Source organism: Bubalus kerabau, chromosome 8 (genome assembly GCF_029407905.1).
Source record: "Bubalus kerabau isolate K-KA32 ecotype Philippines breed swamp buffalo chromosome 8, PCC_UOA_SB_1v2, whole genome shotgun sequence".
NCBI lineage: Eukaryota > Metazoa > Chordata > Mammalia > Artiodactyla > Bovidae > Bubalus > Bubalus kerabau.
Genome location: NC_073631.1, coordinates 95,133,789 through 95,146,612, shown reverse-complemented (window position 1 = coordinate 95,146,612; position 12,824 = coordinate 95,133,789). Strand labels below are relative to the sequence as shown.

The 12,824-nt window shown below is 52.6% G+C and overlaps 2 protein-coding genes across 4 annotated transcripts; one reads left to right on the top strand and one right to left on the bottom strand.

Moving 5' to 3' along the window:
- Window positions 1–829: 829 nt before the first annotated feature.
- On the bottom strand, window positions 830–3,834 carry ARF5 (ADP ribosylation factor 5). 2 transcript variants are annotated; one of them, XM_055589518.1, is made up of 6 exons: window positions 3,620–3,834; window positions 3,009–3,089; window positions 2,570–2,679; window positions 1,981–2,095; window positions 1,419–1,544; window positions 830–1,315 (listed from the first exon to the last, which is right to left on the bottom strand). In XM_055589518.1, the coding sequence occupies exons 1-6, from the start codon at window positions 3,684–3,686 to the stop codon at window positions 1,032–1,034; spliced, it is 783 nt and encodes a 260-aa protein (XP_055445493.1). In that variant the 5' UTR covers window positions 3,687–3,834; the 3' UTR covers window positions 830–1,031. The 2 variants fall into 2 exon arrangements, with proteins under 2 accessions (XP_055445493.1, XP_055445494.1); XM_055589519.1 differs by having other exon boundaries at window positions 1,078–1,315; window positions 2,024–2,095; window positions 3,620–3,833.
- A 90-nt stretch (window positions 3,835–3,924) lies between these two features.
- On the top strand, window positions 3,925–12,539 carry GCC1 (GRIP and coiled-coil domain containing 1). Of its 2 annotated transcripts, none has more exons than XM_055590843.1 (3): window positions 3,925–4,112; window positions 4,264–8,691; window positions 9,765–12,539. In XM_055590843.1, the coding sequence occupies exons 2-3, from the start codon at window positions 7,660–7,662 to the stop codon at window positions 11,058–11,060; spliced, it is 2,328 nt and encodes a 775-aa protein (XP_055446818.1). In that variant the 5' UTR covers window positions 3,925–4,112; window positions 4,264–7,659; the 3' UTR covers window positions 11,061–12,539. The 2 variants fall into 2 exon arrangements, with proteins under 2 accessions (XP_055446818.1, XP_055446817.1); XM_055590842.1 differs by having other exon boundaries at window positions 3,925–4,169.
- The last annotated feature ends 285 nt before the right edge of the window (window positions 12,540–12,824 follow it).

Sequence of the window (12,824 nt, the reverse complement as noted above, 5' to 3'; positions counted from 1 at the left end):
TTAGTCACTCGATCCTGACCCAGGGATCGAACCCAGGCCTCCCGCATTGCAGGTGGATTCTTTACCATCTGAGCCACCAGGGAAGTCCTACCAAGGTTTTATAAAATAAGGCCAATAGACACTGAGTGACAGAATCACCTGGTTAGTTTTAGAGATGCAGATTTTTGGGTCTCAGACCAGTCCCGAAGAATCATTTTCAGAAGTGTGCCTCAGGGCCCTTATTCTTAATATTCCCCCTACCTCAAGTTTCAGTGTGCATAGTCATTAAGAACCACTGCTCTAAGTAGCTGGGAGGTGGATGGGAAATGGGAGTCAGGTGGTTTACGAACCCATGAAGGTAGAGCCTGCTATGCACAGCAAAGGCCCCTTGGAATTGGGGAAGGAATGGAATTTCCTCCACTGGGGGCCCTAAATACTTCTAGTCTTGAGAGTAAGGAGGGAGAAGCTGAGCTATATGAGGGTAAGGTTGAGTGTGTGTGCTTGGGGTAAGGGGTTGGCTTGGCAGCCTTAGCCGCTTTGCTATTGTCGTTTAGTCTCTCAGTGGTGTCCAACTCTTGAGACCCCATGGCCTGCAGCCTGCCAGACTCCTCTGTCCATGGGATTTCACAGGCAAGAAAACTGGAGTGGGTTGCCATGTCCTCCCTCCAGGGGATCTTCCCGACCCAGGGATTGAACCTGTGTCTCCTGCATTGGCAGGTGGATTCTTTACCACTGAGCCACCAGGGAAGCCCTAGCAGCTTTGACCCCTGCCTCCGCAACGACCATATTATCTTTGCAGCCAGTAACCCAGCCCCCCCCCCCCCCCTTGTAGTCTACAAACAACACGGAGTACAAACCACAGCAAATTTATTACTCAATATCCAGTGCCACATCATAGCACCACCCGGAGCCCTCACCTCCCCTCCCCACCTGACCCAAAGGGTACACCCGAAATGGAAGAAAAAAAACTAAACCCAGATCCCTGCTCCTCTTCTGGAAGAAGGGGCCTTGGCCCTGGAAACCCCTTTCCACAGGTCCCAGCGGGCAGGAGATCAGATCCCTCCATGCCCAGAGAGCGAGGCTCCAGGCTCCCAAAAGAGAGAGAACATGCAGGCAGGAGCAGTGGCCTGTGTCTGCGGGGGAGGAGGAGCTGGGAGGGAAGGGCACTGCCTGAGGAGTCCGGGAGTCTGGTCCTCCCGGGATGATGCACGCGGGAGCTTCTGGGCAGCAGGGGCCGGCCCCTGGTTGGCTAGCGCTTTGACAGCTCGTGGGACAGCCAGTCCAGCCCGTCGTACAAGCCTGTGCCCTGAGTGGCACAGGTGGCCTGGACGTACCACTGTGGGGAGGGGTAAAGAAAGAGGTCAGCAGCAGGGGAAAAAAAGGAGATGCCTTTGTTTCCTGCCAGGCCTGGGGTTTCCTGGGGCCAGGCGGGCCCTTACCGTGCGGCTTCGCAAGTGCTGTAGCCCCAGCTTGTCGGTCAGCTCGCTCACAGGCATGGCGTTGGGCATGTCCTGCTTGTTGGCAAACACCAGCAGCACCGCATCCCGCAGTTCGTCCTCCTGCAGCTGGGGGAGGTGAACAGGGTGGGTGGGACGCAGCTGTGCAGGGAGCCCCCTCCCACCTTCTAGCATATTTGTGGGAAAAACAGAATACTGTGTCATCTACTGAACACAAGACAGAGAGTTACCAACTGCTTAAGGCCATGTTGGCCTTAAGTCCTGCAAGGGTCTTTTTCAAATTAGACTACTTGCCCTAGTCAAGATGACATTTCCAAATGGCAAAACAAGAAAGTAGGAGGATGTTTCCCTCCACCTGGTATAACTCCCCCCTCCCCACTTAACTTCTCAGACTCAGCTGTGAAGACAGGAGAGAAAATTCAAGGGAAAAGTCAGTCTTATACTTTCCACCTGACTGCGATTCAAAACAGGATGATTACTTCTAGTGACTGTGCCCACAAAGAGAGGTACGTTCGCAGCCCGTGAGGCACCTTCTGACTCTCACATTGGCACAAAGACTTCTCTTCCCCAGGGCTCTGGGTGCTCACCATCTTCTGGAGTTCGTCAGCAGATTCTTGGACCCGCTCTCGATCATTACTATCCACCACAAAGATGAGGCCCTGGGTGCAAAGGAAGACAGGGAGGAGGAGCTATCTCCCAAGTCTGGGACACACACAGCCTCCTCTGGACCCTTTGCTTTTCGGCCGTCTTTATTTGTGTCTAAAGCCTGCTCATCTAGTAAGCCTGCTCATTCCGTAACAATCTGCAGATATCCTAGCACAAACTGGAGACATCCTGCAACGGATGCAGCCTCTGCCCTCAGGCAAGCGGTCTAGCAAAAAGAAGTGCAAGGCAACAGGGAAAGACATGTGATGAGACCTAAATCAGGCAGCTTGGATTCAGAACTCTGCTTCTAAGGAGAAGCGGAAGGTGGCTGGCTAAGTCTCAGAAGTATAAGGGCAATCTGAAGGATGAGGAGAGGCTCGCCTACAAATGAGGATGAGAGGCTGTAAGGGTTTTTCCCTGGCTCAGGGCCAACACGTCAGCCTTCCTAACCCTAACACCTCTTCCCCTGGGGGTGGGGTAGCCCCAACCTGAGTGTTCTGGAAGTAGTGCCGCCATAGAGGCCGAATCTTGTCCTGGCCTCCCACGTCCCAGACTGTGAAACAGATGTTCTTGTATTCCACTGTTTCCACATTGAAGCCTGCAGATAATTGTACAACATATGAGGCAAAAGTCCTGAAAGGAAGGAACTCATTAACACTAAGTGGATTCAGGAGGGACACAAAACCAGAAGGCAACGATTGAGGCCCTAGGGAAAAGAAACCCAAGAGGCCCGAGAGTCCACAGGCCGGGCGGCGCTAGGTCACATCCATCCCGCACATAGAGATACCCTGATCCACTTCTCAGGTAGCAGGATTCAATGTCAGGGTCAGTTCCCCGCAGATAAAGGCCTGGGGCAGAATACGCAGCAGATCCTCGGAAGGGACGCCGCCGCGCTCCCGCTCCTCCCGGCCTCGCCTCCGAACTCACCTATGGTGGGAATGGTGGTGACAATCTCCCCCAACTTCAGTTTGTACAGGATTGTGGTCTTTCCAGCCGCATCCAAGCCAACTGCAACGGAGAGGGGCACAGGGATGGAGATGAGAGCGAGGGAGCCCCCTAGAGCCCAGGGAAGGGGAGAGGCCAAGAAACCGATGCTGACGGGGGCGGAGAGCCCGGGCGCCTCCAGGTGCGCGGTGTTATCTACCTTCGGGGCCTTGAGGGCTGTCGGGGTGGGGAGCGCCAACTCCTGCCCCCAGAGTGGGCGAGGGGCGGCGGAGGACTGAGGGGAAAGAGGTGCAAGAGAAACGCCGAGCGCTCCTTTTAAAAGTCGTCTCCAAGGGCGGGGAATCCTCCCTTCTAACCAGCCGGGCTGGGGCGTAAGGAGCTTCACCCCACCCAGGCCCGCAGCTCCGGGTGTCAGGCCCCGGAGGCGGTGCTGCAGACCACGATCCACCCGAGACTAGTGCCCCCCGGGGGGTTAGGACGTGGGTGACTCGGGGTCGGAGACACGGGTGAGCGGGGGCTGGAGGGACGCGGGGGCGGCAGGGCTGCGCAGGGGCCGGCGCTCGCGTCCGGGCCGCGAGCTTGGTCTGCCTCACCCATGAGGATCCGCATCTGCTTCTTCCCGAAGATCCGCGAAAAGAGCGCGGACACGGTGAGGCCCATGGCGGGGCCGGGGGAGGGGGCGCGGGCACCGACGCGGGGTGCGGGCTGGAACCGGCCGGCCGCTGGGGGATGGGGCGCAGCAGCAGCAGCAGCAGGAGGAGGTACCGCCGCCGCCTCCGCGCGTCTCGGCCCGCCCTACGTCACCTCGGGCCGGCCCCCGCTCTGACCCCGCCCCCAGCCATTAGCCCCGCCCCTCTGCCCCTCCTCCGCCCCGCCTCCAGGCCCTGGCTCCGGAAGACTGAAGCTGAGCGAGTCTTCACCACGTCTACGCTTAGCGCGCCAGTTTCAAAGATGGAAAGGGCCTGGCGTCTCCCCAGGCTTCTAGCACGCCAGTCAGGCCCTTGGAGCTGAACCAGCAACCCGAGCGAAGCCGAGAAAAGCCTACGACGCTCCGTAACGGCCCTCCACCCCCATCTTCAATGGCCGGTAGCCGTGCTTTGGTTTGTTGCGTCCAACACACACTGGGCTCCGGTTTAGCTCTTGGTAACCAGCAGTCTCGACTGTGTGCATCACCCCCCCGGGGGAGGGGGACGGAAATTCCGTGCAAATGTCTTCCTCTTTCCTTTTGTCCTCTCAGCTCCCAGCGAGGGACTTGGAACGTAGCAGGTGGTTCAGTGACCGTAGACTCTCGAGAGGAGTACGCCACAGGTGGAGGAAGAGGTGCTTCATGGTTCCTTAATACTCTAGTTTCAGAGATCCGCAATCAGCAGAACCAGTGAAGATCCCCAGTTTTGGTCAGCGTAGACCCTACTCCTGTATACTGCAGAACTCTGCCTTCTCCTAGAAGGCCCTGGCGATAACGCCTTTCAGGTCGCACCGGGCGACCTTTCTGAAGTTCCTTCCTCACTGCCACAGACCTGGGGACCAGGATTTTTGATGCACAGCTCTCCTGTGAGGAGGCTTTTGCCAAAGAGCTTCACCAGTTATTTCCCCACTGATCTTAGCATCAAAGGGGGAAATTGCAAGATGGGAATTAATTTAAATTTCTCTTATGACAGAGACTGGGTCAATGCCGCACCCAATACATATAAAACAAATGCTGGCTTGGTTGAATGGACTAACTGGTTGCTCAGTGGAGCAAGGACAGGCGTTTTGCCTATTCTGGATTCTCAGCGGGCTTCTAGGATCAATTGTGCAGTGGACACGGTGAGGTGAGCTGGGAATCAGAGAACGTTTGTTCCTTCCTTCCCGTATTAAATAAGTATCTATTGAGTACCCATTAGGTGCCATTGTTCCAGGCCTCATTTCAAATACCAGTTCTGCCCCCCCCCCTTTTTTTTAGGGCTTAATTTCAACAATAAAACCTATCATTTTCTCATCTACAAAAGGAGACTGATATCTGTCCTAATTGTCTCATGAGGTTATGGTGAAGATTAAAATGATATTAAAATGATAATGTATCTGAATGTTTTGTATGATGCAGCTGGATGTTATCTGGGCTACCAAGGAACTGGGTTTCAAAAGACTTTCTGTAAATAAAACAGATTTTGGGCGTCAAGTATGAGTGAATACATGACTCCTATTCCTCAGAGGCTTACATTCCTAAGAAGGTTTTTACAAGATTGAAGAGCACGTTTAAAAGAGTTCGAATATAATAACACAACTAGTGGTGATCAAGTTATCGCTAGCTCTTTCAATTAGCCTTTTTTTCCTCTGTCCTAACATCTTTATGTTTTGACCTTTTAATTTTATGTTGGGGTATAGCCGTTTAACGGTGTTGTGATAGTTTCTGGTGAACAGTGAAGGGACTCAGCCATACATATACACGGAACTATTCTCCCCGCAACCCCTCTCCCATACAGGCTGCCACATAATGTTGAACAGAGTTCCATGTGCTATACAGTAGGTCCTTGTTGGTTATCCATTTTAAATACAGGGACTTCCCAGGTGGCTTACTAGTAAAGAATGCCTGCCAAGCAGGAGACTGGAGTTCGACCCCTGGGTCAGGAAGATCCTCTAGAGAAGGAAATAGCAACCCACTCCAGGATTCTTGTCCGGGAAATCCCTTGGACAGAGGAAACTGGTGGGCTACAGTCCATCAGGTTGCAAAGAGTCAGTCACAACTCAGTGACTAAACAGCAACAGCAGCAGCAGCCGTGTGTACATGTCCATTCCGAACTCCCTAACTATCCCTACCCCTCTGGGCAACTATAAGTTCCTTCTCTAAGTCTGTGAGTCGTTTTCCATTTTGTAAGGAAGTTCATTTGTATCATTTCTTTTTAGATTCCACATATAAGGGATGCCATACGATATTTCTCCTTCTCTTCACTTAGTATGACACTCTCTGGGTCCATCCATGTTGCTGCAAATGGCATTATTTCATTCTTTTTAATTAGCCTCTTTACATCCCTATTATCGTTGCTCTACTTCACTATCATCTGATCCCCATGACTGAAAATGGTCTTCTGCACTTTGGTATCTCCACCTTGTCATACAAGACTTGATGCCACTCTTGTGATAGAAATCCTTTAGTGTCTTATAACCAAAGGTAAAATCCAAATAAATTAATTTGGGTGCTCATCTATTGTGTCAGCAGTATCTATTGCCACCTCCTTTGCATACCCTAAGCTATTGCCTTGAAATGATTCTCAATGCTTCCCAGGTGAGACAAACTCTCTGATGCTCCAGAGTCCTTGCAAGTTTTCCCTCTGCCTAGAATGTTGTTCCCCTCATTTCCAGTTAGATGGACAATCAGTACTTACCCTTCAAATTCCAATGCATTTCCCCTGAGAGCCTGCGCTATCTCCCTTAGACAGGGCTCCCTCCTCTTAACTTCTGTATCACTTTGAATATACTTGTGTTTGCATGGTTGCTGCTTCTCTAGATGTGGGCTCCTTGAGGGTAGGAACTTGTCCCTTCCTGGTTATCACCTGGCATAGCACTTGGTATGTTGAGAATCAGACTGATCTACATGGGATTCTAAACGCAAGGCTGTGTGACCTTGGTGTATTACTTCTCTGTGCCTCATGTTGCACTATCTGTAAAATAGTGGTAATGATGCTCAGCAGAATAATTATAAAGACTAAATAGCAAAACTCCTGTGAAGCTTCTGAAATATAGGTGGCACTTAGAATGGACATGATGCCTATATATATTTATTTTTATATATTTGTTAAATGAACCCAGCAGAACTCAGGAAAGATGTAATAATGATTATATTATACACCGTCTAGATGTCAAATACTGTCCTAGAAAGGGTTGTCATCTTTGTGGTCTAAATGGTAGTCTTAACTGTTGCTCTTTAAGGACAACGGTACTGAGCACCCAAACAGTGGGGCCCCGTCGTTCACCCGAGTCTTTGGTAAGGACTCATTGCGATGTCGCCCCCGTCCCTCGCTGATCTTAGCGCTAGAGCAAGATCCGGCGCCTTCACCAAACCAACATGACTCCGGTGTACTCGACTCTGCTTGCTCTGCTGTGGTGGAGTGCAACCAACGCTCGGCTGGAGAGTGAGCAGTTCTCAGCCCTGCTGGGTTCTCCTCCCACCGGCCAGCTGAGGTAGCCACGCCCTGGGGGCGGGGCCCCATACGTCGCGCTCTCGTCACTTCCAGCAGACCCGGAAGCGCCGTTGTCCAGCCGCTAGAGCTAGGAAGTCGGGATGGATCTACGCTCATCTTAAACCTTTGGTCTGTCGTGCGCCGGAGGCCGGCTGGTGCTTCTGTGGCTGGGTGAGCGGGGAGCGCGGAGCGGCTTCTGGGGCAGTGCGGGCGAGCCCTGGCAGTGTGCTCTTCTCGTGCCAGCGTCGCCCCGCCTCTAGGATAGGACCCGCCCCCGCCCTCCTGCCTGGGACCTGGCAAGCATTTCTGCCGGGCTGCCCCGCCGCCCTGCATCCGGTCTCAAACAGCTGTTTGGAGCGGATGTGTGGCGGAGGGGGACAGCTATCTCCCCGTCGCATACCACCCCCGCTAGCATCTTCGTGACGCTCTCCCAGGCTGTCCCAACCCTGGCCTGGAGCAACCCGTCCTGAACCCTCATGGAGAAGTTTGTAATGAATTTCGGGGGCGGCCCAAGCAAGAAGGACCTGCTGGAGATCATTGAGACTCAGAAGAAGCAGCTCCTCCAGTACCAGACACGTCTCAAGGATGTAGTCCGTGCCTATAAAAGTCTGCTGAAGGAGAAAGAGGCGCTGGAGGCCAGCATTAAGGTACTGTCCGTATCCCACGAGGCGGATGTGGGCCTCGCAGGTGTGCAGCCTCAAGGCCTCACCTTTCCTGACTCTGTGGATGACCGATGCTCCACTCACAGCGAGGATAGCACAGGGACCGCCGCCAGCCTGGATACTGCGGCCAGTCTCACCAGCACCAAGGGTGAGTTCGGGATAGAAGATGACAGACTGGCCCGTGGACCACCACCTCCAAAGTTGGAAGAGGCCAGCGGGTCAGAGAGTGGCGTTAGCTGTAGTAGTGGGGACGGACCATCTGGGGGTGGGGAGGTGGACAAACGACTGCACCAGCTGAAGACTCAGTTGGCTACTTTGACCAGCTCTTTGGCTACGGTCACCCAGGAGAAGTCCCGCATGGAAGCTTCTTACCTGGTGGACAAAAAGAAGATGAAGCAGGACTTAGAGGATGCCAGTAAGAAAGCAGAGGAGGAGAGGGGCCGGCTGGAGGGAGAGCTGAAGGGGCTGCAGGAACAGATAGCAGAAACCAAAGCCCGGCTTATCACGCAGCAACACGATCGGGCCCAAGAGCAGAGTGACCATGCCTTGATGCTGCGTGAGCTCCAGAAGCTGCTACAGGAGGAGAGGGCCCAGCGCCAGGACTTGGAGATTCGGTTGGAAGAGACCCGGGAAGCTCTGGCCGGGCGGGCCTATGCAGCCGGTCAGATGGAAGGGTTTGAACTACAGACCAAGCAGCTAACCCGTGAGGTGGAAGAGCTGAAAGGTGAGCTTCAGGCTCTTCGAGATGAGAAGAATCAGCCTGACCCCCGGCTGAAGGAGCTTCAAGAAGAGGCTGCCTGCCTTAAGAGCCATTTCCAGGCTCAGTTGCAGCAGGAAATGAGGAAGGTAATTATCTTCATCTCTTTCAAATGTGAGTTATTTAACTTAAAGTGGCTTCTCAGGTGGCTCAGTGGTAAAGAATCCACCTGCCAATGGAAGAGATTCTGGAGATATGGGTTTGATCCCTGGGTCAGGAAGATCCCCTGGAGTAGGAAGTTGCAACCCACTCCAGTATTCTTGCCTGGAAAACCACATAGAGGAGCCTGGTAGGCTACAGTCCATAAGGAAGTAAAGAGTCAGACACGAGTCAACACACACTTGTAACACATGGGGAAATATTAGGGTTTTTTTTCTCCTTTGACAGTTAGAACTAAGTGCCTGCACTGCTGATTTTTTTATGCTCTTCAAAAAGTTTCACTTGTGGGTCCTGAGAAATCCTTTTCTGTGTGGTGTTGATAGTATCCACAGAGTGCTTCCAACAGGATGTGGAGTTTCTGAGTGTAGTCTGAAGTTGGAACCAGACAGATCTGAGCCTTGGGGCATGGCATCTTCCCAGCTGTGCTCTGTGAAGCAGTGTAGCAGCGGCTGTGCAGTGAAAGGTGGAGTGGGTGCTTATAGCAATATGCCTATCTATGGGTAGCAGTGGATGCCTGTTGGTAGGGTGGCTGGAGGGGACAAAGGGAATTTTCACAGAAGAAATCACCTCTTCTATTGCTTGCAGTCAATATTTGCCTTGTCTGGAAAGATAGGCTATTTTCCAGTGCCTCCTTTCAGTGTGGGGAGAGATCCAAGTCAATTCTGAACTTCCAGGAATGTTGGAAGAGGAAAAGAATGTAATACGGTGAAGAGCACACTTACACGTGAGCTTGGTGTATGGGTGGAGAGAGTAGAAATGCCAAAGCAGAACAGTAGCAGATCTCCAAAGAGTCTTAATATCATTGGGTATAATGTGTGTCTGAGAGCAGGTTACAGGAGCTTGGGTTAGCTCCCAAACTCAGAAAGCTTCCCAGTTCCCATTTTTTGCCAGGCCACCCGCATCCCATAACCTTTTTGTCCTCCCTCTCTTGCTTTCTTAAAGTTGACCCTCTGACCCTCTGGCTTTTCTGGATGCATCTCCACCTGTTCCCTTGTTTTTTCAGACAGCCGTCGCTGAGGATCAGCTGCGCCAGCAGTCGCAGTTGGAAGAGCAGAGGGTGGCGGCCCTGGAGAATCAAATATCCCAGGTGTCGGAATTGCTGGGCACCTACGAGAAGGCCAAGCAGAAGGACCAGCTGGCCATCCAGAAGCTGAAGGAGCGCATTCTGCAGCTGGACCTGGAGAACAAAACCCTGGCGCTAGCGGCCTCCAGCCGGTCCCCTCTGGACAGCCATGGAGAGGAGTCCAGTCTGGATGTCAATGTCCTGAAGGACAAGATGGAGAAGCTGAAGAGGCTGCTGCAGGTGGCGGCCAGGAAGAGCCAGGTGACCCTGGACGTGGAGAAGCTCTGCGACCTGGAGATAACACCCAGCTCCGAGGCTGCTGATGGGGAGAAGGCCACGGCGCTCTACTACCAGCAGGAGCTGAAACAGCTGAAGGAGGAATTTGAGAGGTACAAGATGCGGGCCCAGGTGGTCCTCAAGAGCAAGAACGTCAAAGACGGGAACCTGGGCAAGGAGCTGGAGGAAGCCCGGGAGCAGCTGGCCGAGCTGAAGGAGAAGTACATCTCGCTGCGGCTGTCCTGCGAGGAGCTGGAGCGCCAGCATCAGCAGGAGGCCGAGGGCTGGAAGCAGGAGCTGGCCCGGCTGCAGCATGGCCACCGGCAGGAGCTGGAGCGGAGCCAGCTGGACTTCCGGGACCGCACACTGAAGCTGGAGGAGGAGCTACACAAGCAGCGGGACCGGGCGCTAGCTGTGCTGGCCGAGAAGGACCTGGAGCTGGAGCAGCTGCGGTCCGTGGCCTTGTCTTCCGGGCTGCCGGGGCGCAGAAGCCCCGTGGGCGGCGCAGGCCCCAGGGACCAGGCCGACACCTCCCCCCCGGACAGCCTGACCCAAGCCCTGCAACTCGCCGCGGTCAGCGAGCCCACTTTCTTCCTGTATGCCGAGCAGCTGGCCCGCAAGGAGGTGGAGATCACGTCGCTGAGGAAGCAGAAGCACCGGCTGGAGGTGGAAGTGCATCGGCTGCGGGACCGGTTGCTGGAGGAGGGGGAGCGGCATCGGGAGGAGGTGGGAGCCCTGCAGAGCCACATCGCGAAACACAGCCGGGACCAGAGCCGGGAGGGGGCCAACCTGGAGTACCTCAAGAACATCATCTACCGCTTCCTGACCTTGCCGGACACCCTGGGTCGCCAGCAGACGCTCACTGCCATCCTGACCATCTTGCACTTCAGTCCAGAGGAGAAGCAAGCGATCATGCGGCTCCCAGTTGGTGGTGGTTGGTGGCCCTCTGGCAAGAGATGATGCCATTTTCACTCCTCCGATTTCTGTGCCTCTTCTGTGAGAAAGGGACAGGCTCTGGTTTCTCCCACCTCTTCTCTTATGTCACCGTCTTGTTTCTTCACTGTGTTGACCTGGGAGGAATCCTCAGTGTGGGATGGGATCTTCTGTCAAATGCCTTTAATGCCATTTTATCCTTGGGCCCCAGAGATACTGAAAGTGTTGGGACAGCATCTTCTGATGGCCTGTGCATGAAGGGAGGAGTGGGGAGAGGTTAGGATTGAGAGGTGCAAAAGTTGGGAAAGTGAGTGTCTTTTAAAATAAGGTTTTTTTTTTTTTGGTTTTAATATCCTACTCCTAGTGCAGAGCTAGGAGTACCCATGACTCCAAAGAGAGTTCAGTTAATTTCTAAACACACACAAGGATCCACTATTTACTCCATTTCATCACAATCTTGAGTCTGGCCAACTGCTGCCCCAATTCTCTGGGGACATAAATGCAGGCGGGAGAGGGACCAGGAAGTTTGAAATAGTGACAGATTGTCCTCTAGTCCAAAGGGCCCAGGGATAGTGAACTTGGGGAGTTCATCGTGGAACTGGGAAACTTGAAATACTTAGGGCAGGGCACGACCTAATTCCTGTGGTTTGTCTGGACAAACCACACCACTGTGACCATCCTGGAGAAAGCTGCACACCAGTTGGTTCTTAGGGATTTCTTAGTGACCTGCTTTTGGCCTGGATAGGCTTCTAGACCTCTCACACTTGTCCCTCACTGCCTTAACCTGCTGTACAGAGTTGGCTTGAGATGTGAGTGAGTGAGTTTGCTGTCTATCCCTCAATATTGAACTCCCATTAAGAAAAAAAATCTACCTTCTTAGAGAGGTGTCTGATCAGGAAGCTCTGATCCTGCTTGGATACAAAGAATTAGCTCTGGGATTTGCACCCCCCACCCCCCCAACTAGTTGTGTTACAGAGGATTCCAGAAGGATGCTGTGACCCTCACAAGAAAGTGGTAGAAATTCAGCCGAATAGGGCTGGGGTACTTGCTACACTACGGATAGCCTCCTGGCTAAACCTCTGCGTCCCTACAGCCAGAATGTTTGTGCATTACTGTCATCAGGGTCCTTTGCCCTCACTTAGGGAGGTCATAGTGTTTCAGTCCATAAAACTCATCTTCCTCAACCGTGTTACTACTAATGGAGGGACTCAGAAAAGTTGGATTCAAACAGTATCATTTCCTTATTCTTTGCTTTCCCCCATCTGCTCGTGCTGGTTGTAGAGATCTTTGGATCCTAAAGACGGGTGCTCTGCCACAGACTAATATGTATCTTTCTGTTCTTCATCATAGTGATCTGTGTTGTGAGGGTTTGGGGGTGATTAAATAATCTGATTGGGAGGCTAGGTGATCCGGACTATCTACAGTGAACAGACTTAATGGAACAGAAGTGATGTGTTCAAGTGATGATAAAGATAACCACAGAATCATTAAACTTGATCAATTTGACCTGTTTGCTTCCCTAATGGTGTGTATATACATGTATGTATATGTCTGGACAAGTGTGAATGTAAGTGGTAAGCGAAAAGGAGGTAAGAAATACTTCATATATTAATCAACAAACTTAAATCTAGGGAGGAATACCTTAGTACTTTAACTGCCTCAGTTACAAACCAAATATTTTGGCCTGGAATTGTGTATATGTGTTTGTGTGTAGGCTGTTACACTGGAAAAAACCTTCTCATGGGTGGGCTCTAAACCTCCATAATTTCTGCTTTAAACTTTGAAAGTAAT